A 26,863-nucleotide genomic window follows, 5' to 3' on the forward strand; every position below is an offset into this window, starting at 1 on the left:
TGGTTCCACTTCCTCTTTGACTCTACAATTAGGATTTCCACTCTAGCTTCGGATAAAGATTCCAGTGGAGGTGATAGAACTTGACGATTGCTTTGTCTTGGCAGCCAAAAATCCTGCCATATACCCACTGATTTGCCATCACCAATGCGCCATCTGCACCCCCTTTTTAGCACATCTTTACCATGTAAAATACTAGTCCAAACATGTGACCCGGATCTTGAATGTTTTGCCTCCATAATTAAGCAATTTGAGAAGAATTTAGCCTTGAAAACTCTATAGAAGAGAGTGTTTTTTTTTTTTTTTTTGCAAAAGCCTCCACGCCTATTTTGCAAGTAGTGAGTCGTTGAACAAAGGTCTCTAAAGCCCATACCACCAACCATCTTTGATTTTGTCAACTCCTCCCACTTAATCTAATGGATTTTCCTTCTATCTCCCCTTTGCCCCCACCAAATTTTTTTAATCATAGCTTCTATCTCATGACACAAACCCAACGGGATTTTGAAACACCCCATAGAGAAAGTTGGTATAGCTTGGATGACTGCTTTGATTAGGATTTCTCTTCCCACTAGAGACAATAGTTTACTCTCCCAACCTTGCAATTTCCTCCATATCTTCTCATTGATAAAATTAAAACTTTCTTTTTTTATTTTTTCCCACTAGAGATGGCAACCTAAGATACTTCTCATATTGTGATATTTCTTCTAGTCACAAAATGCTCTTTATCTCTTGTCTAGCGTCTTCCGGCATGGATGTATTAAAAAAGATGGTTGTTTTATTTTTGTTAACCTTTTGCCCCGAAGCTACCTCATATTGGTTCAAGATGCCAAGCACTTTACCACATTCCTCTAGAGTGGACCTGCAGAATAAGAGACTATCATCTGCCAACAATAAATGGGTTAGTTTAGGGCCTTGTCGACATAGAGAGAAGCCCTTAATTTCCCCCCATCATGGTTGCATGTTGAATGAGCCCATGTAGGCCTTCCATACATGGAAGAGAAAAGGAGATAGTGGGTCTCCTTGTCTAATCCCCCTCGTTGGGTGTATCATGCCTTGAGGTTCACCATTTATCAGGATTGAATATGTCACTATTCTCACACACACCATAATCAAACCAATCCACCTCTTATTGAAACCCATCTTCCTCATCAGATTTTCTAAATACCCCCACTCCACATGATCATAGGCTTTACTCATATCAAGTTTTACAGCCATGAAACCCGTTTCACCTGTTTTGTGTTTCTTCATACAATGTAGTGTCTCAAAGGCAATAAGAGTATTATCAGAGATGTGCCTATCTTTAAAAAAAACAAATTGATGTTCGGTAATAATGGATGGTATGATTTTTTTTCAATCTATTTGCTAAAACTTTGGAGAAAATTTTGTACAGTACATTGCATAAGCTGATAGGTTGATACTCTTGTACATATTCAGGATTTGTGATTTTTGGGATGAGGGTAATAAAAGTGTGGTTTATGGGGTGAGGGATAGTAACTGAATTGAGCCAGGACTTGGTTAGGAAAATAAATTAGGTCTTAATTGAATGTTTCCTTCTACTAGTTGTAGTTAAAATTTATTTAATTTTTAAATTAAAACAAAAAACAAAAAAAAATTTCTTTTTTTTTTTCTTTGTGCTTGGTGTATGAGAACTTGGATACGTGATAAAGAAAATCGTCTTATTAGTTTTTATTATTCATCCACAATGGGAGAAACAGGAGATGATTCAAAAACTCTTAGGGAGTTGTTCTCACCCATAACCACCAACCCTCCATCTTGCATAGTATTGCCTGCAACCACTGCTGCACATTTTGAGTTAAAGCCACAGATAATCCACCTTCTTCCTACTTTTCATGGATTGGATAGAGAAGATCCTTATATGCATGTGAAGGATTTTCTTGAGATTTGTGCTACTTGTAAGTTTCAGAATTTCACTGATGACTCTATTCGCTTGCGTTTGTTCCCTTTTTCCTTGAAGGATAAGGCAAAAGCATGGCTTAATTCTTTGTCACCTGGATCTATCAATTCATGGGAATTGTTGGTCACAAAATTCCTCTCTAAATTTTTCCCAATGGCCAAGACCAATGCTTTGAGGAGAGAAATTGCAGATTTTTATCAAGATAAACAAGAGAAATTTTATAAGAGTTGGGAGAGATTTAAGGACTTGATCTTAAAGTGTCCTCATCATGGTTTTGAAACATGGAGACTAGTACAATATTTTTATAATGGTTTGACTCAAACAAATCGTAACATGATTGAGTCCATGAATGGTGGTGGATTTTTGAGTCTTAGGGATGATGAGGCATACAAATTTCTTGAGAATCTATCAGAAAGCTCACAACAATGGGATTTTTCCAATCGTAAAGAGAGATCTGCCCCTACAATTAAGAAAGGAGGATTGTATGAAGTCAGTGAAGATTTAGACATAAAAGCTAGGTTGGAAAATCTCACTCGTAAGGTTGAAGCTTTAGCTTTAGGTAGAGGGATGAATTCTGTCAATAAAGTTCAAAGTGAAACATGCTCTATTTGTGCAAGTCCTATTCATACAACACAAATGTGTCCCTTTATAGCTGGTTACCCTGATTTTTATACTGAGCAAGCAAATGCACTAAATAATTATGGAAAACCACTTGCTAGTCCATTTTTGGAGACATACAATCCAAATTGGCAAAATCATCCTAATCTCTCTTGGAGGCAGAACCATTCCCCCACAAATATAGGTGGACAACAACTGCATCAACAAAGTCAATTTCGTCCACCTACTCAAGCATTTCCTCCCATTCCTCAATCAACTCCTCAGTTTATGGCACCACCAAGACCACAATCATCTTTGGAGGAGTCTCTCAAAACTTTCATGCAATCAACTAGCCAAGCCATTCAAGAGATAAAAAGTTCCACCCATTTGAATACTCAAGCTATTTCGAAGTTGGAAAATCAAGTTGGCCAGTTAGCAACCCAAGTTGGAGAGAGGGAAAAAGGAAAGTTTCCTAGTCAACCTATACCTAACCCAAAAGGGCAGTATGCAATTAATGGTTCTTCTAGTTCTACTCATGCACATGAATCTGTTCAGTCTATTACTACCCTTAGGTCTGGTAAGCAAGTTGATAATCAAGTGAAAATGCCAGAAGTGGAGGATGATAAAAATATTGTGTTAAAGGAAAAGGGAACTCATAGTTCACAGGATGATCATAGAGAAAAGAAGGGCAACTCAACCTCAATTCCAATTCAGGATCTTAGTTCTCCCCTTGATAGGAGGTTTGTTCCTAAAGCTCCATTCCCTCAAAGTTTAATCAGTCCTCAGAAAAGTGCACAATTTGGAGATATTTTAGAGGTTTTTAAGCAAATGCAAATTAATATTCCATTTCTTGATGCAATTCAGCAAGTTCCTGCTTATGCTAAGTTTCTAAAAGATCTTGTGACAATGAAGAGAAAGACAAATGTTCCTAAAAAGGCATTTTTGACAGAGCAAGTTAGTTCAATCATTCAGAATAAATATCTAGTGAAATGTAAAGACCCTGGATCTCCTACAATTTCATGCAGGATTGGGGATCATCTCATTGAGCGAGCTTTGCTAGATTTGGGGGCAAGTGTGAACCTAATGCCATATTCAGTATACTTACAGCTAGGTTTGGGGGAGTTGAAACCCACAACCATGACACTTCAATTAGCTGATAGTTCTGTGAAAATCCCTAGAGGTATTGTTGAGGATGTGCTGATTAAGGTGGATGCATTCTATTTTCCTGTTGATTTTGTTGTGTTAGACACTGAGCCTGTTCTAAATGCCAGTACACAAATCCATGTCATTTTGGGTCGCCCTTTCTTAGCCACATCCAATGCTTTGATCAATTGTCGGAGTGGTGTGATGAAGATTTCTTTTGGGAATATGACTGTTGAGCTTAATATTTTTGACATAAGTAAGCAAGTACTAGACAATGAGGATATATGTGAGGTTAACATGATTGGGAGCCTAGTCCATGATACTTTCCTACAATCAAGTTGTGAGGATCTCCCAAATGCTTGCTTAACCCGTTTTGATTGCAATTTGGATACTGAAAAATCAATAGAGGAGGTCAATGCATTGTTGGATTCTATTCCTCTCTTCAATATTGATAGCTGGCAGCCAAAAGTGATCCCTCTTCCACTTTCTTCATCCCCATTCCCATCTATTGTAGAACCACCAAAGTTGGGTGACTTTTGGGAACACCAATTGATAAGTATACTTCAAGAGCATAAGGAAGCTATAGGTTGGAAAATTGCTGATATTAAGGGTATTAGTGCTTCTTTGGTTATGCAAAGAATTCACTTGGAAGACACTGCAAAAGCTTCTCAACATGTTTTTGACCCAGGTAAGTTACAATATCATTGGACTAGTCCATTCATAATATGAATTATTTATCTCCATGGTGTTGTTGGGGTTTGGATGGTCCTGTTTATCAGGATTGATCTCCAGTTGTGTTAAATCTTTTTGCAAAAAAAAAAAAAAAAAAAAAAAAAAAAAAAATTCTTGTTTATTTTCTGATTTTAGATTAATCTTTGTGTTTATTTTCTTGTTTCATTTTATTTTCTTTTGTTCTAGCTGATATTTGACAGAAATTAAAATTTATAACAATCAGCTTGATTAAGGTACGTCTCCTCCTTCTCCTTACCTTACTTTTCCTACTTGAGTTTCTCATGTTGCATATTCATATTTTGCTTTCTTTTCATTCAAGACATATATTTGAGAGTATCATTTTTAACATTGAGGACAATGTTTGGTTTAGGTTTGGGGGGGATGCATATAGATTTCTATCTTTTTGTTTTGTTTAGTTGTGTTAAAAAAAAAAAAACAAAACTTTTGCCTAGCTTGAGGTTTATGTTTTGAGTTCATTATACTACTCTTGCTTAAAGAATTTCATTGCTTTCATGCTCAATTCATTGCACATGCACATAGCCACTCAGACACAACTTGTTGTTGAAGGATAAAAATGATTAGAAAATCTTGATGATAACAATGTGGAGACTGTAACCCCTGTGAGTTTTGAGCCAATCATTATTTTTGGAGGGTTATTTATTGTTTTTAATCTTAAAGTTCATTTGGAAGTGCGTAACATATTTCCCTTGTTGTAGTCTCATTGTTCTTTCTTTTGGCCAAGAAAAAAAAAATGATTTTATGCCACACTTGAATCTTTTGAAGTCATTGATATTAAATGAACTATACTAGTCTTTGAGAGATGAGATTAGGCCATCTTTGTCTACTTTGAGCCATATATGTGTTTTTCTTTTTCTTTCTTGATACATTATCGCTAGTCACCCCGTTGAGCCTTTTAATTAGCCTTTCTTTCTTAAATCCCTTATCCATAGTGTTTCAAGATGGAATTTGATCAGTTTGTTTCAATGTGGTGGTTTGTGTGAGAATTCAAAGAAGAAAAAAAAATTCAAAAAAAAAAAAAAAGTGTCAAAAAGAAGAAAATAAAAAGGGTTCTCATCAAATTTTGAGAAGTGAAATGTAAGGAAGGAGTATTGCTTTGAAGAAGAAGAGTTAAAAAAAAATTGTTGAATGGAAATTCCAAAAAGAGTTGACATTCCGACAAATCTTGAAAACACTTCTTATTATTTACCTTCACCCATTTTTATTTCATTCCCTTTGCTTTTACCTTACATTACGTCCTAATAAAGTCCTTATTTGATCTTGAAGATTGTGTAATTCAGATATTGATATGACTGAGAAGAAAAAGGTGTGGTATGAATACTTTTGGCATCCTTTCATGAGACTACTTGTTCTTTCTTGATTAAGCGTTTTTCATGTGATTTATATGTGAGGTGTTTGATTTTGCTTACATTATTCCGCTCACATATATTGTTGAGAGTGTTACACCCCATTTTAGAGTGATTTCAATTGTTGAGTGATAACACCGGAAAGATTTGAGTTGAAACATACTTTCAAATAGAGATTCGAGTCAAGTTTATTCTAAAACTAAGAGTATGTTTGGGTTGGCTACCACTTTCACTCACATTGAGTTTTGATGGCATGAGAAATTTCTTTAGCATTTGTAGTGTTTTTGAACTTCAACTAATCCTCTTTGCAAAAGGCAATTGAAAAAAAAAAGTGATTTTCTTTGTTTTGTTTAGTTATTTATTTATTTGTTTTTTTTAGTATTCATTCTCAGAATTCTGTGGGTATATTCCCTGCAAACCCTCACGAGACTACAACTCGTCCACTAGTGTAAGCTAGGGGTTTAAAGGCTTGTTGCATACGCTAAATGCAATCGAAAATTCCAGCGAAAGTGGATTAGTTAGGATTTCCTTTTTCTTTGTTTTTTAATTTCTTTGTTTTGTTTTACTCTTTATCTGTTTTGCTCGAGGAATAGCAAAAACTCTCTAGTAGTGTTGATAAAACAATGGTGGCGTCCCGTCTGGGCCAGGTTCTTTGAGTGGTGCCATCTGCTTTAAAGCTAAAGAGACCTCTGCTTTTAAGAAATAACCCATAAGAACTTGATTCATTTCTTCAAATATCAAATGGGGAATATGGTCCAGGTGGGCCGTGTATGATGTTCTAGTGGATGTGGAGAAAAGATTCTCATAATACCCAAGTATAGTAGAGCCAATTCTATCCGATTGGTCCTGCCACACGTCCAACTCATCCCTTACTCCACGGATTCGGTTTTTCCTGTATCTTCGGGTAGCATGGCTGTGAAAGAATCTTGTATTGTTGTCCCCATTTTTTAGCCATAACACACGTGATATTTGGCACCATAAGCGTTCTTCCCACTCCATGAGGGTGTTAATTTCCTCCCTTAAAGCTCTAACCCGATGGTTTAAACCTGTATACCTGGCTGCACTCTCAGCTTGTGTCAAAAGTGCTATCTTCTTTTCTAACTCCCTTTTCACGTTGCCAAATATATTTCGGTTCCACCATGCAAATTCCTTACCACAAGATTCAACTCGCCTTAAGATATTGCTATCATTTGTGCCGAAATCATGATGGGACCATGTTGCTTCCACAATTTTAGTACAACGCTTTTCGAAAAGCCACATCTCTTCGAAGCAAAATTCTTTTTTGTGGGAAGAGGATTAAGGCCTGACAAGGTGATCAGCAAAGGGCAATGGTCAGATGCGAAGCATTGTAGATGATGCACTCTTGATCCGAGGATTTGTGAAACCAATTATTATTTGCTAGGCCTCTATCGAGTCTTTCCCATATGGAATGACCATCTGAAATTTTTTTACTCCATGTGAAACGTGGTCCTACAAAGCTAAGATCAATAAACCCACATTCATCCAACACGTTTTGGAAAGATTGCATTTGTCCATGGCTCCAAATAGCACCACCCAAATTTTCATCTTGCCTAGTCAGTTCATTGAAATCACCTGCGCATAGCCATGGGATATTAGGATGATGATTTAAGGAATGAGGGCTATCCCATGCTTCATGTTGACACCCCATTTTGCAACCCGCATTTAATCTCACATGAAGAGTAAAAGGGTAATTTCACCTTGGAAATATGCATTTTGATTTTGGTCACTAGATTCTTAATCTCATTTTACCAAAATGATCTTGATATTGTAACAATCAAATCGATTGGTCATAAGCCCTAATCAGACCATCAGATTGAAAGTTATTATCAAATCAAGTTCTAATAGTCGAGATGCACTATCACAAATTGAGTCGGACTATATGTGATTATGAACAATTGATTTCAATTGATTATAAGTATAATCAATTTGAGAACGATGATGTGTCATAATTTGATTGGTTAGGACTACATTTTATGGTAGGGTTGCACACACCTAATTAACTAAATAGTTAAACATTAATCATTCAATAAGTAATTTGTGCAATTATCTTTTAATTAGGGTGAATTTGGAACTAATTAGGTCTGAAATGGGAATGATTGGATCCTATTAATGTTAATTGGAAACTAATTTGGGACCTATTAATACTAATTGTGTTAAAATTGTTTTCTAACAAATGATCTCTACTCACTATTTCGTTGATATCTCTCAGAATATTTTGAATCTATGAATGAGGTTAATGTTTCCAAAAACTGGACATCCGGGGCTTCAATTTGAGCACAAGAACGAAACAATTCCGATCAGAATTGAGTAAGATGTGATTTTTTGAAGTTGGCTCTACAAGCTATTACAGTAGCTACGGGAAAACCAAACTTTGCTTGCTCCTCACTCTCACCAATCTCCACATTTAATGCACTAGATTTCCCCAAATGCTAAAATGAGGTCTAAGTTCATGATTCTTTGTCAACCCTCATAAATGACATTTCATTCATATTTTCTCCACTACTACTATATAAACCCCCCTCTCTCCTTCATTCCAAGACACACAAAAAAACCTCCATCTTTTCTCCTCTCTTGACTTTTAGTGAAGTTGAGTATTCTTGTCATATCTTGATCTTCCTAGACTCAAGGTATTGAGTGAGACTCACTCTCCTTCTCCTAACTCTTCTTTTCCTCTACCCTTAGGACCTCCCTCAAGAGTCTTCTCCTCCACCATATGGATCTTGCATGAAGGTATAATCTATTTCCCTAATTGTTTTTTATGTTTCCACGATGAGAGTTTAAGATTAAAGTATGATAGTAATCATTTAAATTCCCTTGAATATGTTTGAATGTTCTTAATTGTTCTTATATGTTCTTCACAATGTTCTTAGTTGTTCATCACATGTTTATGTATAACACTAATTTTAATCTTAAATCCACATCAAAAATATGAAAAATATGTTTGCTTAATAATTCTTTCAAATCCTTGAATCTAGGCTATCATCATCCACACACATTCATTAGAATTTATTTTTCAATCCAAATGAAATACTTAATAAATTGAATTAGGATTTATCACATGCACACACAATGAATTCAACATGCAAATTGATGGATAACATATTGGATGATGTGATATGAATGTTGGCCACCATAGTCTAGAAGACCGGTTTCACCGGGCAATGTGGGTGCCTAACATCTTCCCACCTTGTAACATAGCCTCCGAACTTAGATCAAGGGTTGATAGACCAATGTTTATCCTTGTAATTTTCAATTTCTAGATTGTAACTAGGAAACAAAACTATGTACTTTATCTTAGATTGTATCTAGGACCAAAGCCATATAATTTTCCTATGATCAATGTAAATTCAATTGGAAATTAATAAAATGAGGAATTTTTCAATTTTAGTTTTTTTATTTATCCCAATAATTAAATAAGTGGCGACTTCATTGTAAAATCCTATGTACTAATCGAACCTCCATTTTGAGAGGTAATAACACGATTCCACCCATTCACGTGGGTTTGGCCTTACATCCTAAAAATAGGCCGGGGGGCATGGTCTCTCACACTTCACCTCTCCTGGAAGTTTCTGGCTCACCGTAAAACCCTGTGAAACGCCATTCACTCTCCTTATGCTTGTCTATCCATGTATCAATATAGCATTTTGATGAATCTTTAATCACAAGGTCGACTGAAGACTTCCAAAAGAGAGTAAGGCCCCCTCCATGCCCCTCTCTAGGTTCCACCCACTTATTATCAAAATTAATATCTCTGAGAATCTGATCTAGCCTAGCTTCGTTTGTCCATGTCTTGGCTACAAACACAACAAAAGAATCTTTTGCCCGGATAAGGTCTCCAAGCTCTTTCACTGTACGTGGGTTCCCAAGCCCATGACAGTTCCACACTAAACAATTCATTGTGACTGGTGGGGCTGCTTGGCAAACTCCACCAAATTAAGAACCTCATCACTCCTTGAAACCAATTGTCTTTTGCTTGGTAACCTGGGGTGGACATCAACTTGCATTAGGTCACGTTTGCCTAACCCTGGTAGTGCTTCCTTTAAGACCTCGTTGTCTAGGGCATCTGGTCTTGCAGTCCTTTTCCATCTCGGGTTGGCAGAAAGAAGGGATGTTTGTGTATTATTTTTTAACTCCCCATGCTCCTCACGTGATGACTTACCTACATCTGTAGAAGTTTTAAAAAGGCAGGAATTCAAATTTGGGGTGGACCCGAAATTTCCTATTGTGGCTGTTGACCTGATTGGCTCGACCTCCTTTAACGCCTCATTCATCTCATTAAAGAGATAATTAGGGTTTCCTACAATCTCGATAACACCCTCATTAGCTGGATGTTGAGTGTGTAATGTATCCCTTAACACTGACGCTGGATTAATTGTGATAAAAACCTCAGAGAATTTTTGTAACGGATCATTTATTGGTTCCCTGCTTGTCGTTGGCGGCTTCACCCCCTGCTCTGACTGATGGACATCAGTCTTGTGTTCGTTGGATGCATGTACCTGATCTTTGTTTGTCGCGTGACGTGATGGCCCCATTTTGGACTTGTAGAAGCCTGGAATAGAGATCACCGTTCTACGTGATGGAGCGAAAGGTGGGGCTTTCAAGCTCTGCCCAAACTACCTCTAGTTTGGTAAGAACATTCCTTTACTATCCAACCAGAGCCCATAATCCTTGTCGTCGTGGTTGAGGCATCCGCACTAGTAGCATATGTTTGGTAAGCGCTCGTATTTGAAACTTACCCACACTTCTTTTTCTTTCCCTTGAGAGACTAGGCGGCCACGGCACAAGGGACCAGAAATATCCACTGAAACTCTAATCCGGATAAAGTTCTCTCCCTCACATTCAGCAAGATCCTTAGGTGGTATAATCTACCCCAACACCCCACATATTTTTTCCGTTTCCTTAACATTCATATACCGAGTTGGCATGCCATGGACTTGCACCCAAAAAGTTGTCTTATTAAAAGAGAGTTCGTCAACTAAGAGGGCATTGTCATAACGCTGCATAACCACCAGGTGTTTGTCGAAGCTCCAGGGCTCGCTTATAAGGAAATCAACATTAGTCTTATTATCAAACATAAACAAAATCTTGTGATTACCCACATTATGAATCTTAAAGCCATTACATGACCACCATAAGGGAGTAAAAGTTTTTGCAATTGCATCGATGTTTAAGGCACGCTTTGTGAGAAAATGTGAGACTATTAGATATTCCTCCAAGCTAAATTCTTCATCTAGGTAGCACCTCGGACCCTCCTTATCAGATAGGGTAAGGCGATTCTAGGTCGTAGTGAGATTTATATAATAGTTGATATATCAGTTTGTAAAATTTATATAATAACATTTGTAGTATTTATAGTATCACTCAAATTAAAATAGCTGCACACAATTAATGGGACTTAATTAATCTTCTTTAGGTGTAATACCATGTATTATCTTTTTCTCAATATTAGCTCTCTAATCACTTTGAGATTTGACCACCTTGTTGTCCACTCATGGAACAAAATATAATTGGTATTCATGGCATGTGCACGTCCCTACTGCATACACATTAAGCACATACCCTAGAATCTAGATACTAAATTTCATCGTTTCTTCTACAAATTTAAATGACTGATTTCAGTTAGTTTGAATTTTTCCCCTTGAGCTTACAGCTTGCCACCTTGGTCCTACCCGGTCCACCAATCAACAAATGTTTGTACATTCAGTAAATTATATGAAAAAAAGAGGATGATCGGCAAGTCAGACAAGAGGAAAATAAAAATTGGAAATGAACTTTGTGGCGTCGCCCGGGTTCGAACCGGAGACCTTCAGTGTGTTAGACTGACGTGATAACCAACTACACCACGACACCATGATGAAACAGCTACTCAACTTTTAATATAAATCCAATGTGTTCAGTTTTTCTTTAGTGTGGCATAATTATCTTCTAGTAACAGTGGATTTCAGAAAATAGAGGAACTTGAAGCGAAGCCTGAGAGGCAGAATCTCAAACAGATGGTGAAGCTGAGCACAGTAGTGTCTCCACCACTCTCCAATTCAAACTCTTTTCTAACATCTCAATGTACCAACACTACCTCTCTCTCATTCCCAACCAAAACCCACCTCTTTTTTGCCACAAACACATGCTCAACCTCAATTGTTCCTCTCTTCACTGTGTTTTCCAAATTCCACCAAACCCATCTCCAATTTCCTCTCTTTATTGGGCATCCACGTTCTGGGTTGCCCCTACATGCTTTGAATAAGCGTGGCCAAGCTGCCATTCATGCCTTTAATCATGATAATGTGGAAGAAGAAGAAGAAGATGATGATGATGAGGAGGAGGAGGAAGAGGAAGAGGAAGAGGAAGAGGAGGAGATGTTTGTACCTTTTGAGAATATGAAGAATTGGACGAAGAACAAGCCACGTGGGTTTGGTGAAGGCAAGGTGTACGACACTGGTATTGAGGACAAGCTGCTTGAGGAATTGGAGCACAGTATACAAGCACAGGCTACTAATGTTAGAAATCTTAAGAAAAACCCCATAATGCCCAGTTCCAAGAAAGACAATCAAAAGAGTACAGGTTAGTTTTTTTTGGTTGAATTGTGAGGGGATGAATGTTTTGGTTGGTTTATTTGTTGATATACCCATTTGCTCAAATGGGTCTTGCTGATTTTGTATTTTTGTTGGAATATATCTGTTGGATTTTCATCTTATCTGACTATAATGTTTGTACAAGTAGTGTTTTATTGTTGGTGATAGTAAGGTTGTCAAGAATGACACTGTGATTCACTGTATATCATAGAAATGCACATAGCACATCCTATAAAAAGTGTGTGTGTGTATGTATGGTTATGGATGCTGGACATTAGTGGTTTTGATTGGTAAGTGGAAAACAGAAGTACAGAACAGAACAGTATAGTTTTACTCAAAGTCTTGCTCAAGCATTCATTTGTGGTCGATGGGACCAAAGCTTCCAAAGAAAAAGAATCAATTTACTCTCATGTTATGCAGTTACAAGCATTCTAGGAAAGGTAGTGAACTACCTTAGCTTGCTAATGTCAAGAACTTAGGAAGATTAGTGTAGCCTGATTACGAAGAGGCTTTTGTTTTCTCCTCTTACCAATAAGGATGTTAATAATGGCAAGCAAAGCCAGTCTACCTTTTCATCTTGTTTAAGTAGTTTATCCTTAATTGAGCTAATCTAAGTTTAGCTTTATGGCTTAGTATCATGGCTATAATGGTAGACGCTCATTTCAATGCTTCGGTGGTTATTCTTCAGCCACCTTTTCATATTCTTTAGAAACCAAAATAATATTCACTTTGTCCTCATCACCATCAGCAGTATTTCAGCCCTTCCGAAAGACCATTGTTCCTTATCCTTAGTTCAATTTCAATAGCCTTAAGCACAGTTCTCATCTGAAAATGCATAATTTTTTAGTGTTCCTACCAGTTTATGATTTTGTTATGTTCAAAATGTATGATGGGAGTGAAGCTTTTTTTAAAACCCTCGTTTATTATGCATCTCCAATTGGCTTTCAATTCTAAGGAACTTCTATTTTTGCATGGTTTTCCCAATTAAGTTCACTCTATTGATTTTCTCTATTGTTAATGGAATATCATTTTTGTTTGTGGAGACTGAAGAACATCTGTCAACACTTTGACAGCATTAGGATATAGAATTGGAAGTCATCATTCTCCTTTCTTTGTTGAATTTCTTTCCCTGCTCAAATACATTCTCTAAATTTTCTCCAATAAAATTCTTGGCATGTGGTTTATAGAGACTGAAGAGCATCTGTCTTACACTATGGCCATGCAAACTGTACATTTTTTTTTTCTTTCTTTTTTTCTGTATGAATCAGTAAGGATTTTCATTCAACTGAAAAGAAAACAAAGTTAGGTCCAATGACCTACTCCAATTAGGTGACAGAAAATCTCTGCACCAAGCCAGCAACAATAGCCAACAGAGACTAATAGGATACCCTTGTGTCTGTAATATCAGTCATTTATGTTGCTAAACTAATACTCTTTTGCCTGTGAAAAATTATTTCATAGGTTGCTTTTTTTATGTGCTTTGGCGAAGCTGTTGGTGATATTCATTAAACATTTAATCAATAACTATTTTCAGGTTAATTTATAGCATTGAATTATTTACTTCTCCATTTTTACCAAAGTGAGTCTGAGTTTACTGCATTGGACTTATGCAGCTCCTGAAGTTGTTCCAAGTGGAGTTCGAGTACGAGTTGTCAACCTTCCTAAGAAAAAGAACATTCATAGGGATTTGAAATCTGCTTTTGTAGGGGTCCCTGGCATACTTAATATAGTCCCAGCAGTTTATGGGAACAAGAAGACTAGGGAACCCATCTGTAAGGGTTTTGCTTTTGTTGATTTCAAGTCTGAGGAGGATGCAACTAGGTACTTGTTATCTTCTTTTTTTTCCTTCTGAAAGGAGTTCAATCAAACAAAAAGTTTTTCAGTTACTTGTAATGCATGACATTATTCCATACTAACCATTGCATCTGATTGGCATGGTCAGACTTCTCTGCTGGTTCATAAGTGAGCCTAATTTTTTCAGTTTGCTAGAATTGTATTCACTAAAACAATAATCCTCTTATGGCAGGTTTGTACAAATATTTTCTAGACAAACTATTGAGTTTGGTAAAATTCAGAAGCAGATAAACTGTGATATTATACAGTCTCCAAGTTCGGCTCATGTACAATCAACAGGCATTTCCAACATTTCTCCCCGGCTAGCAGTTCTTGGTTTGGAAGAAGACCTAAACACAGCTTCCAATGTGGACGGTTCTTCTCTGGATTCATGGGAGGAGACCACCTCTGATGAATCTAATGACAGAGATGATGAGTTTATAAGAGCAGAAGTGGGAGATAGTAGAGAGAACCTGGAAACCGTTGGTGTATTGAAGATAAATGTTGGTAATAATAGTATGGAACCAAGGAAGGATTCTTTAACTGATTCCTCTTCCTCAAAGCTAGAAAGAGTCCAGGTACTTGAGAAGAAGCTAGTTGCTAAAGGAAAAGGAGTGAAGGCTCCAGAGAAAAAGCTACATGCGAAAGTAAAAGGAGAAAAGGTTCCCGAGAAAAAGCTAGCCGTAAAAGAAAAGAGAGTGAAGATTCCGAAGTTAGGCATTCCAGGATCTGCCAAGACGTAATCTCCTGCATTTGCATTTTGTTGTTGACTCGATTGATTTTCCTAATTTATTTTTATATTAATTTTTAATTCATATAATTTCTGTTGATCATTATGCAGGTTAAAGGTCAGGGAGAAGGCTATCTTAGCTGATGTTTTCTCTAAATATCGAGTACAAGTTGCGACGGCTTCAAAGGAAGGGAGCTAACCAATGTAGTGTAAATCAGTTAAATTTTGATAAGATGAGACCGTTACTAGACATATGGAGTGTAAATTGCATATGCATTAAGAAAAGATGCCCCCCCCCCCCCCCCCCCACCCCACCACCACCACATGAATTGACAACCTGTACGGCAAAACCATGGAAGAAGAATATCCTGGATACAGTTTTCCATTTTCTGGGCACTTTTTGATCCAGCCTGAATCCAAAACCTTTGTTTTTAAAGAAACCACGGAAATCTCAAAACAATTCTTATCATTTGACCTTGTCCTGAAGTCTAAAAATATGTTTTGGATTGTGGCCAAGTTTTTACAGTCCAAATGAGGCTTCTATGCCCAACTTAGCTCGTCTAACTCAGTGGGAAGTTTTCTCCAAAAAAAAAAAAAAAAAAAAAACCCTCAATGGAAAAGTGTTTTCAAGATTTAGGCTGCGTTTGCTTCAGTGTAAAATATTTTCAGGAAATGAAAATATTTTCAAATGTTTGGTTGCATTTCAAAAAATGCTTTGAAAAATATTTTCTAGTGTTTTGTTGTATTCTTGAAAATACTATAGAAAACACATTTTTTTACTTGTTACTCACATTTTCTCAGCTTCCAAACAAATATATAATACCAAATTTTCTCAATAGATCGGCAGTCAAGATTGAGAAACAAAACCCAACAAAAAAAAATCCATCAAATCCGGCGGTCGAGGGAAAGAGAGATAGATCGGCAGTCGAGAGCGATGGAGAGAACGGCGGCGCAGGTGAGCTTTGAGTCGAGAACGAGATCGGTTTTGGGTGGTGACGATCTAGGCGGTGTTGGGGTGCGACGATCTCGTCGATGCTGGGGTGCGACTCGTCGGTGCTTGGATGTGCGATCAGAGCTCTCGTCGGTGCTTGGAGGTGGTGATCGGAGCTCTCGTCGGTTTTGCTATTTCTCTCTCTCTTCTATTTTCCTGGGATGGAAATCAATTGTAGGGAAAATAAAAGTGTACAATATTTTACAGGGTTTTGGGGCATGATTTACAGTCAACGAAAATCATTTTCCATTTGATTGAATTTTCTGAGACAATCCAAACACGCCCAGTGGTGTAAAATATTTTCCGGAAACTATTTACTGCCGAAACAAACGCAGCCTTATTCTTGCTTTGGGTTTTATTATTAGTGGTGAAAAATGATCTTTTGGGCCTGGCCTAAGATCATTCCAAGGTATTTTTGGGTTTTTCTTGGGAATCTCGTCCTTGCATTGTATTCTCTACGAGAAGAGGAAAACCTATATAAGGTAAGAGCGGGACAAGTTAGGGCGAATCGGGATGAGTGCATCTATTTTGCCATTCTTAATGAAGTGGCTTTTGCAATGGAATAGTAATGAGAGAAAAAGGGGATGAGTAACAATGAAAGTGCTAAGAAAGATGAGTGTTTTGGGAAAGATAATAGAATATGTGTAAACCTATAAAAGGTAAGAGTGCGACAAGTTAGGGCGAAGCAGGATGAGTGGATGCATTTTGCTATCCTTAATGAAGTGGCTTTTACAATGGAATAGTAATGAGAGAGAAAGGAGATGAGCGATAATGAGAGTGCTAAGATAGATGTGTGTCTTGGGAAAGATAATATATATATGAGTTAGGTTCAAGTTACAAATGGTATAGCATTAAACAAGGTTACACTATTCAATCTTTTTATTTTATTTTATTAAATGTGAATTTTAACAAATTTTATTGTTGGGTTTCATTTTCAAAATAATCAAAGATCAATAACTAACCATCAATCAAATGTTTAATTTCATGTTTTTGTGTTTTAAAACATAAAATATGACTTTATAGATCGAATAGTAAACAAAAATTTATTGGCATGAAATTCAACATGCATGTTAAGAACATCAAAGAACATGTAATCTAACATTGAGATTTTCAAAATATTAACACAATAAAAAGTTATTATATGGTGTAACATTTCTTAAGATACGCAAAGTATAACTTGGACTATATCATATATAAAATTAATTTATGGAATAATGTAAGATTATTATTTTTCAATAAAATGTGACATCTTAAGTGTTGATTGTAATAATTTAATTTTTTAAGAACCATGTAATATTTTTGTGGGACCAGAGAATTTATGTCCCGGCCCACTTTCCATTAGGACCCAGGGCTCGTGCTGAGGAGAGTAGTTGCCGAGGACAAGTAATGAAAGGCCAAGTAGCCTAGAGATGCAGGCGAGGATGACCCTATCCTCGGCATCCCAAGGCTTAAAAGGGAAGAACAACATGTCATCAAAGGCAGCCTCCAAAGCGCTCCCAGAAGAAAATGCGAGTAGAATGAAACTCGCATAGGGGTACGGAGTGGGAATGGTTCAAGGAAAAGACGTCACCTCCACATTGAATGCGCTAACAAACGTCCCAGCCATATTGATGGGAAAAGACTCTTGAACAGTGTGGCTTTGGTTATTGCAACTAACAGAAAGTAGGTGGAGGTGGCTGATGGGACAGGTACTCGAGTAGTTACCTGCCTGATTAACAGATGGAAGGTCAGGATCAACCGAGAAGGACTATATAATGTAAAGGCTTATGCGCCAAAAAAAGGGGGGCTTGAAACTAGGGTACCCAAAAAAGGGAGAGGAAGAATGAGAACATTAAGCTTCATGGATAAGATCCACGGACAACCTTAACTCGTCTCTACGCATCCACCATGAGTACCATGACTAACTACCGTCCGGTGATCAAAGCCTAGTCTTCCAAGCCCACGCTCTACAAATTATATTGTTTGGGCCCTTAATGTACGAACCCAATACTATTTTGGGGTCGCTACAAATTGAGTCCTTACAATTGGCGCCGTCTGTGAGGAAGGCCCGTGCGTTAGCACAGGCGATGGAAGGATCGAGCTCCTGTCAGACAAGGGACTGAGAAAGCCCCTCCGTCATCTCCAGCAAACCGCTGTTGTTACCCTCATATAAAGTTCCACTAGGGGCTGCGCTTCGAAGCACCAGTGGCATGAGCAGTTCTAGGGGGTTCCAACATCAAGTCAACGCTCCACACTTAGGCCGAGGGGCTAATCCTCGAAACTTAAAGAAAATTCTAAGTTTAGGACAGAACCAAGGTATTGCATGGTCCTCGGACTCAAATCTATGGGGAAACCAACTACTTAAAGAAAATTCTAAATTTTGGACAGAACTAAGGTATTGCATGGTCCTCAGACTCAAACCTATGGGGAAGCCAACTACTTAAAGAAGATTATAAGTTTTGGACAGAACCAAGGTATTGCATGGTCCTCGGACTCAAACCTATGGGGAAACCAACTACTTAAAAAGAATATTATGAGTTTTGGACATAACCAAGGTATTGTGTGGTTCTCGGACTCAAACCTATGGAGAAACCAACTACTTAAAGAAAATTCTAAGTTTTGGACAGAACCAAGGTATTGCATGGTCCTCGGACTCAAACCTATGGGAGAACCAACTACTTAAAGAGGATCTAAGTTTTGGATAGAATTAAGGTATTGCATGGTCCTCGGACTCAAACCTATAGGGAAACCAACTACTTAAAATGAATATTATGAGTTTTGGACAGAACCAAGGTATTGTATGGTCCTCGGACTCAAACCTATGGGGAAACCAACTGCTTAAAGAAAATTCTAAGTTTTGAACAGAACCAAGGTATTGCATGGTCTTCGGACTCAAACCTATGGGGAAACCAACTACTTAAAGAGGATCTAAGTTTTGGACAGAACCAAGGTATTGTAAGGTCCTCGGACTCAAACCTATGGGAAAACCAACTACTTAAAGAAAATTCTAAGTTTTGGACAGAACCAAGGTATTGCATGGTCCTTGGACTCAAACCTATGGGGAAACTAACTACTTAAAAAGAATATTATGAGTTTTGGACAAAACCAAGGTATTGTATGGTTCTCGGACTCAAATCTATGGGAAAACCAACTACTTAAAGAAAATTCTAAGTTTTGGACAGAACCAAGGTATTGCATGGTCCTCGGACTCAAACCTATGGAGGAACCAACTACTTAAAAAGGATCTAAGTTTTGGACAGAACCAAGGTATTGCATGGTCCTCGGACTCAAACCTATGAGGAAACCAACTACTTAAAGAAAATTCTAAGTTTTGGACAGAACCAAGGTATTGCATGGTCCTCGGACTCAAACCTATGGGGAAACCAATTACTTAAAAAGAATATTATGAGTTTTGGACAGAACCAAGGTATTGTATGGTCCTCGGACTCAAACTTATGGGGAAACTAACTACTTAAAGAAAATTCTAAGTTTTGGACAGAACCAAGGTATTGCATGGTCCTCGGACTCAAACCTATGAGGAAACCAACTACTTAAAAAGAATATTATGTGTTTTGGACAGAACCAAGGTATTGTATGGTCCTCGGACTCAAACTTATGGGGAAACCAACTACTTAAAGAAAATTCTAAGTTTTGGACAGAACCAAAGTATTGCATGGTCCTCGGACTCAAACCTATGAGGAAACCAACTACTTAAAGAAAAATTTAAGTTGTGGATAGAACCAAGGTATTGCATGGTCTTCGGACTCAGGCCTATGGGGAAACTAGATACTCCAAGAAAATCTAAGTACCAGATACGGCCCAATAACACGCATGGCACCTCGGATGATGCCTTTAGTCCCTTAGAAGTATGTATAGGTACAAATTCAAACTCTGAGATATGATCCCAAGTATGTTATGTGTACAACTATTCATCCATGTTAAGATAACTAGATCAAAAACCATGAGATTCGTAACCATAATAAATATCGGCAAGGATAACCAACATGTAATTTAAAGGAAAAAAGGAGGAAAAGAATTTCATATATGTGGTCAAGGAGTTCAACTACAAGCAAATTATAAAGTCTTCAAAACAAAAAGGAAACTAGTTAACAGTTAAACCAGAAACAAATACAAAAGTCGGCCAGGGCTTTTACTTCTTCAATTTCGTTTGGGCCACATCCTGGGAAGGCTGAACGGGATTAGCCTCAGAGCCCTGGGAGACATCCCCTTCTTGGGAAGGCTTAGCAAGATCAGCCTCGGTGCCTTGGGGGACATCAGTAAGGGGAATGACCTGAAGGGGCTGAACAAAGATGGCTGACTTCTCGGCACAGGAGATCTGGGCACTGACTATAGACAGGGCGAACTCCTGAGGCATCTCGGGATTCAGACCTCCAAGTGCTTCTGTCGCAGCATGAGGCTCTCCTCTTTCAGTTGACTCGCCAAGAGAGACGACGATCTGAGCAGCTTCTGATTGAGCAGCATCAGCCTCCTTTGGAGCGCTCATAGCCTTAGAGCTGGTGGAGGCGGTCTCACGGATGGCTGGAGGATAAAATACGCTCTCCGCCTTCCATAAGTCGAACGAAGCTTCCACCCCAGCTTGTTTGAAGGCCTCTTCCCAAACCTGGGAGCAGTATAGCCTGCATACTCCTGGGATTTGAGCTTTAAGGGAGGCCTGGGTATCAGCCACCCCCGCCTCGTAACCCTCCTCCTTGGCCTTGTCCTTAGCAGTTTCAGCCTCAGTTCTGGCAAACTCAGCCTCCTGCTTGGCCCTCACGACTTCATCCCTGGCAAACTCCGCCACGCCCTTAGCATTGTCTGCCATGATCAGTTTCTTCTTCAAATTATTGATCTACTCTTTAGCTATCTGCAATTGCTCCTCGGCAGGGAGTAGGCACTTTATCTGTTCCTCGACCTGTTTTTGGGCACCAGTTAAACCTGCCAAGGCACTATCCCTGTCTCGGGCAGCCTCCTTTAAGTCCTCCCTAGCCTTCGCGAGGTCAGTCTCGGAAGCTTTGAGGGTTCGCGCAGCATCTATGCGTTTGGTGCGCTCAACCTCGGCGGTCTTACTCTGCCCCTTAACTTCTTCCTCCATCCTATAGGTGGCCTGGATAGCCTGCCAATTGAGACAAGTATATTGTGAATGAAAATCCGGGAGTAAGAATTGATAGAGTCTTAGGTTTCAAGAGTCTTACCATACCCAAGTACCTCTTCGCGCTGAGGAAAACCTCCTGCATCCTCATATTCTTCAACTCCTCCATATTAGTAGGAAACAGCATTGTCCTCCCTAACGCGTCGGCCACATAACCGCCTTCGCCGTTTCCAAGGTTCCTCATGGATGCGTTCTCCAACAATGGCTCCCCGTGGAGCATTGGGGCGGGAAGCCAAGCACTCGGCACAGATTGGGCTTCGATCCCTTTCTCTTGGCTTTGGTGCCCGATTTTTAACTGTTTCTGAGCTCGCGGGGCTTCGTCCTTCTCCTGAGAGGATTGGGATTTTCCCCCATCCATGGGTTCCTTACCCTTGGGACTCCTCTTTCTCTTTGAGTCAGTAGGCTCCGGCCGAGGAGGTAGAGCTGATTGGGGAGGAGCAGGAAGTTTGGGACGGGGAGATTGTGGCTGCGACTTAGTAGAGGAGGACCTAATCTGGTCGGGCTGGGGCTGAGGTGGCGGAGTTGAAGCATTGGATTGCGGTTTTCCCTGTGCACCCTTCCCCGGCTGACCCTCGATGAAGTCGAACAAGCTGGTCGGGGCTTTCTCTTAAGACCCATCTCGGCTCGGGAGGATGTTCCCACTGACAATAGTTCCGCTTTGGACAAGTCAGGGTCACCTAGATCACCAGAAGGATCCTCGAATAGGTCAGCTTGGTCAAATGCCCCAAAACCCTCCTCGGATAGACCCAAATTACCTTCGTCCTCCGTTGCCTATGAGACAACGAAGAGTCCACCAATGGGATGCCCTCTGGGATAGGAGATCTTTTGGAGATCAAAAACCCTTGTTCGACTACGGTAATTTTTGGAAGCCGAGGATGGTTAGCGCTGACCACGTGCTTTGGGTCGGCAAATGACTTCTGAATGGGATCGTACCCTAAGATTTTGTGAGCGGCTCTGACTTGACCATCCTCGTCATTTACAAAAACTGCCGCTTAAAGAACAATCTCTAAATCAACCCGGTTAACCAGATGAAAGTGTCGGTGAAAGGCGTTTGGATCTGCAAAAAGAGGCATGTGCATGGTTAGTAACCGAACCACACCAAATTAAAATGGCGCAAAGGATTGGCACCCTTCTACTCTCTATACCCCACCTGGTTCTCTCTCCACCATTGGGCATGGAAGGCCATCATGCCATTCCCCGGAAACGATAAGAAAGTCCTTATTCAACCCCTTGTTGGAGTCGGGAAGGCACTGGATTAGCCGAACCCTATCGTCTCTCGTCTTTATGTAGTAGGATTTGTCCTTCAAATTTTGGAGATTGTAGCACCAATTTACGTCATGATGGGTTAGTCTTAGCCCCATTTTTTCGTTTAAGGCATCCACACAACCCAGAATCCTAAACATATTGGCAGCGCACTGGGTGAGGCTAATCGGAAATGCTTAAGGTAACTCTTCATTACCGGCCTCATGGGGATTCTCATACCCCCCTCTACGAAGGCGAGAATGGGAATTACCACCTCGCCCGTCCTTCTCAAAAGATGCCACTCCCCCATCTTACAGTGCCTCAAACTTACATTGGGGGGAATCCTATAATCAGCGATGAACTTTTCCATCACCTCTTCAGTATTAACTAATTTTCTCAATTTAACCATCTCTAAGAGCTACTAAACAAACTCAGTGGATGACGGAAGAAGGAGAGGAACAAGAGAAAAATAAACCCAGAAAAGAAAAAGTGTGAGTTAGTGAAGGTAGAGAACTTACAGAAAAGGGGAAAGGTGCCTCGGACAGGCTTTTTGTGCTGGAGATAGACTTGAATTTGGATGAAAGTTTGGATGAACCCAGGATATATGCGCTAGAACTCTTAAGTGCAAAAGTGAAGAGACAAATCAGTTCCAAAAATCATTTATACCTCCCATCGAAAGTAACTGCACGAATTTTCCCACCCATAAAGGTAAGGAAATCTTCACCGTTAGATCACCATCGCGCCGTTGAATGTGGGAAGTACAGAGCCGCCCGCATTTAATGTGGACATGTTTCACCTTCCAAAGGCTCCAAGAACGTGTCTCGGGCAAACGAAGAGTCTTGGGAACCGATAGGTGACAAGGATTAACAAGCTTTGATAGAGGTCTGATGTCATCAAAACCCTCCTATCCGTCTGAGGATCCGAACAGCAGGATTTTGAGGGGCTATTGTGGGGCCAGAGAATTTATGTCCCGACCCACTTTTCATTAGGACCCAAGGCCCGTTTCGAGGAGAGTAGTTACCGAGGACAAGTAATGAAAGGCCAAGTAGCCTAGAGATACAGCCGAGGATGACCCTGTCCTCGGCATCCCAAGGCTTAAAAGGGAAGAACGACATGTCATCAAAGGCAGCCTCCAAAGCGCTTCCAGAAGAAAATGCGAGTAGAATGTGACTCGCATAGGGGTACGGAGTGGGAGTGGTTCAAGGAAAAGACGTCACTTCCACATTGAATGCGCCAACAAACGTCCTAGCCATATTGGTGGGAAAAGACTCCTGAACAGTGTGGTTTCGATTATTGCAACTAACAGAAAGTAGGTGGAGGCGGCTGATGGGACAGGTACTCGAGTAGTTACCTTCCTGATCAACAGATGGAAGGTTAGGATCAACCGAGAAGGGCTATATAATGTAAAGGCTTATGCGCCAAAAAAAGGGGGGCCTGAAACCAGGGTACCCAAAAAGGGAGAGGAAGAATGAGAACATTAAGCTTCATGGACAAGATCCATGGACAACCTTAGCTCGTCTCTACGCGTCCACCATGAGTACTATGACTAACCACCGTCCGGTGACCAAGGCCTAGCCTTCTAAGCCCACGCTCTACAAATTATATTGTTTGGACCCTTAACGTGTGAACCCAATACCATTTTGGGGTCGCTACAAATTGAGTCTTTACAATTTTAATTACAAAAACTTTTTAATAAGTAAACCTAATCAGTTTATATTTTGGTTATAAATTTAATAGAAAAACTATAAACTCATTTTTTATTTATTAATTAAGATTTCAAATATGTGTTGAATTTTTTTGAAACATGTCTTATTTGGAAAAAAAAATAAAGATTGTTTTATATATCACCCCTTTATTTAAAGTTGAAACAAATAAAATTTTCATTTATTATAATTTAACATTTAAAGGAGATGTTGGCAGATTTATTTTTTATATTGAAGGAGATAGAAATTTTGAACAAAGAACAGTGTTATTAATCATACAATTTTTAATTTATACATAATTAAATGTTAAGTGAAACTCGCATAAATTTTATAAATATAATTATATAAGGATATTTTAAGAAATTTTATTGAAATACAACTCCATCATGCTATATCAATCTATGAAATACAAATTCACGATTCTATTTATGTGTTATCACCAAATAGATACATATGAATAATTATTTAAATATCTTGTATTCATTGTAGTACTTATTTTTATTCACAAATAATGATCATTTTAGTATTTCAAATAGTCTCAATTGACACCTATTGGTGTTTCGAATGGGGATATCCAGGGTTTGAACCTCCCCTTTTTCATTGTAACCATTGAATTAAAAACAAAAAAAGTACCCAAGTTTTTTTTTTATCCATTGATGGGGTATGATAGCAAATCGATAATAAAATTAGGTTAAAATACAATTTTGATTGATACAATTTTGGTAGCATTCATATTGGTCTATGTTATTTTCTATTTTCAACTTGTAGTTATTCTAGGTCCTAATATGAGTTTGTTTTAGTTGCTAAGCTGATATATGTGTCTACTGAAGTTGAAGATTGGTAAATTTGATTTCAGGTGTTTAGTCACATCACAAAAAATGTTTTGGAAAATATTTTAAGGTGTTTGGTTATGTTTCTGAAAATCCTCTAAAAAACACATTCTCTCACATTTTCTCAGCTTCCAAACAAATATTATAATAGGAAATCTGAATATATAAACCAAATCAACAAAAAAAACATTAAAAAAAAATATCAGTCTTTCTTAAAAATAAGCACCAATTGTGAGAGAGGGAGAGGGAGAGATAGATTGAGAGAAAGAGAGAGGTAAAGGACCACAGATCGATGGGTGGGTCTGAAGGAGGCAAGATGGGTGGGTGGGTCTGATAGCGGCGAGATTTGCGGGTGGGTCTGATAGCGGCGAGATTTGCGGGTGGGTCTGATAGTAGTGAGATCGGTGGGTGGGTCTGAAGGAGGTGACGACGACGAGATTGGTTTGTAGATCAAAGATCGTGTTAGCTTCTCAACTTTGGTTGGTTAGAGGGAAAGAGAGAGGAAGAGAGAAGAGAAAGCTTCCTTGACCGGCGATGTAGATTTGTAGCAAAGACGATGACGGTCTGATGAGGCTTAGGCATGAACTTGTGGTGCAATCAGACTGGCGAAGGTTGGGTTGTCTTCTTTACTTTCCCTTTATAGTTCTGTCTCTGTCTTCAGGTGTGTGAGTCCAGAAAACAAATTGAAGGTAAAATTAATGTGTAAAATATTTTACAGGTCAAGGGGCCCTATTTTACGGTCAAGTGAAAAGATTTTCAGTTTGACCATATTTTACATGTGCAACCAAACACGCATGGGGTGTAAAATATTTTCCCAAATCCATTTACACCCGAAACAAGCACAACCTAAATTCTCTCCCAAGCACATGCACATAAATCCTTGATTCTCTCATCCTCCATACATCAAGAGCATTTTCTAGAGCAATTCTCTCTCTCATTTCAATTGCTTGTAATACATGACATTATTCCATACTAAACATTGCATCTGATTGGCACGGACAGACTTCTCTGCTGGTTCAAAGTGAGCCAAAGTTTTTAAGTTTGCTAGAATCGTATTCACTAAAACAATAATCCTCTTATGGCAGGTTTGTACAAATATTTTCTAGACAAACTGAGTTTGGTACAGTCTCCAAGTTTGGCTCATGTACAATCAACAGACATTTCCAACAGTTCTCGCCAGCTAGCAGTTCTTGGCATGGAAGAAGACCTAAACACAGCTTCCAATGTGGATGATTCTTCTCTGGGTTCATGGGAGGAGACCATTTCTGACGAATCTAATGACAGAGATGATGAGTTTGTAAGAGTAGAAGTGGGAGATAGTAGAGAGAACCTGGCAACGGTTGGTATATTGAAGATAAATTTTGGCAATAATAATATGCAACCAAGGAAGGATTCTTTAACTGATTCCTCTTCCTCAAAGCTAGAAAGAGTCCAGGTACTTGAGAAGAAGCTAGTTGCTAAAGGAAAAGGAAAGAAGGTTCCTGAGAAAAAACTACGTGCGAAAGTAAACCGAGAAAAGGTTCCCGAGAAAAAGCTAGTCGTAAAAGAAAAGAGAGTGAAGATTACATTAAGAAAAGATGGCCCCGTATGAATTTATTGGCACTGCCTTTATATAGACAAGATGAATTGACAACCGGTACGGCGAAACCATGGAAGAAAAATATTCTGATACATTTTTCCATTTTCTGGGCACTTATTGATCCAGCCTGAATCCAAAACTTTTGTTTTTATAGAAACCATGGAAATCTCAAAGCAATTCATATAAATTTGAGCTTGTCTTGAAGTCTACAATATGTTTTGGATTGTGGCCAAGTTTTTACAGTCCAAATGAGGTCTCAATGCCCACCTTAGTTTGTCAATTGGTGAAGTTTTCTCACCAAAAAATAAAACTCGGTGGGGATGAATCTTCAGGATTTATTCATGTTTTGGGTTTTATTATTAGTGGTGAAAAATGAATTTTTGGGCCTGGCCTAAGATCATTCCAAGTTTTTTTTTTTTTTTTTTTTGGTATTTAATAAAGATGGCAATGGTATTTATAAATTCATTTATGAAATAATATAAGATTATT

At 38.8% G+C, this 26,863-nt stretch overlaps 3 protein-coding genes and 2 non-coding genes across 5 annotated transcripts; 2 read left to right on the top strand and 3 right to left on the bottom strand.

Annotated features, from left to right (window-relative positions):
- Positions 1-1,699: 1,699 nt before the first annotated feature.
- LOC126719851 (uncharacterized) lies at positions 1,700-5,762 on the top strand. The gene is made up of 2 exons (XM_050422362.1): positions 1,700-4,340; positions 5,683-5,762. The coding sequence occupies exons 1-2, from the start codon at positions 1,700-1,702 to the stop codon at positions 5,760-5,762; spliced, it is 2,721 nt and encodes a 906-aa protein (XP_050278319.1).
- LOC126720081 (small nucleolar RNA R71) lies at positions 2,079-2,187 on the bottom strand. The gene has a single exon (XR_007653247.1). It is a non-coding gene; the product is annotated as a small nucleolar RNA R71 (small nucleolar RNA).
- A 589-nt stretch (positions 5,763-6,351) lies between the features above and the next one.
- On the bottom strand, positions 6,352-7,008 carry LOC126719852 (uncharacterized). Its single transcript, XM_050422363.1, has one exon. It carries the CDS (start codon positions 7,006-7,008, stop codon positions 6,352-6,354), a length of 657 nt encoding a protein of 218 aa, XP_050278320.1.
- Positions 7,009-11,545: 4,537 nt separating this feature from the next.
- On the bottom strand, positions 11,546-11,619 carry TRNAV-AAC (transfer RNA valine (anticodon AAC)). The gene has a single exon. It is a non-coding gene; the product is annotated as a tRNA-Val (tRNA).
- Positions 11,620-11,696: 77 nt separating this feature from the next.
- On the top strand, positions 11,697-15,186 carry LOC126718581 (uncharacterized). The gene is made up of 4 exons (XM_050420867.1): positions 11,697-12,327; positions 13,952-14,159; positions 14,365-14,910; positions 15,013-15,186. Exons 1-4 carry the CDS (start codon positions 11,763-11,765, stop codon positions 15,098-15,100), a joined length of 1,407 nt encoding a protein of 468 aa, XP_050276824.1. The 5' UTR covers positions 11,697-11,762; the 3' UTR covers positions 15,101-15,186.
- Positions 15,187-26,863: the final 11,677 nt, after the last annotated feature.

Source organism: Quercus robur, chromosome 3, assembly GCF_932294415.1.
Source record: "Quercus robur chromosome 3, dhQueRobu3.1, whole genome shotgun sequence".
NCBI classification, from domain to species: Eukaryota; Viridiplantae; Streptophyta; class Magnoliopsida; order Fagales; family Fagaceae; genus Quercus; species Quercus robur.

Bases quoted from the DNA above. Each gene is read 5' to 3' on its own strand.
- LOC126719852 (XM_050422363.1), bottom strand. From the start codon at position 7,008: ATGTGGCTTTTCGAAAAGCGTTGTACTAAAATTGTGGAAGCAACATGG.
- LOC126719851 (XM_050422362.1), top strand. From the start codon at position 1,700: ATGGGAGAAACAGGAGATGATTCAAAAACTCTTAGGGAGTTGTTCTCA. The intron at 4,341-5,682 runs GTAAGTTACAAT...TGTGTAATTCAG, and splicing joins TCAACATGTTTTTGACCCAG to ATATTGATATGACTGAGAAG.
- LOC126718581 (XM_050420867.1), top strand. From the start codon at position 11,763: ATGGTGAAGCTGAGCACAGTAGTGTCTCCACCACTCTCCAATTCAAAC. The intron at 12,328-13,951 runs GTTAGTTTTTTT...GGACTTATGCAG, and splicing joins AGACAATCAAAAGAGTACAG to CTCCTGAAGTTGTTCCAAGT. The intron at 14,160-14,364 runs GTACTTGTTATC...CTCTTATGGCAG, and splicing joins TCTGAGGAGGATGCAACTAG to GTTTGTACAAATATTTTCTA.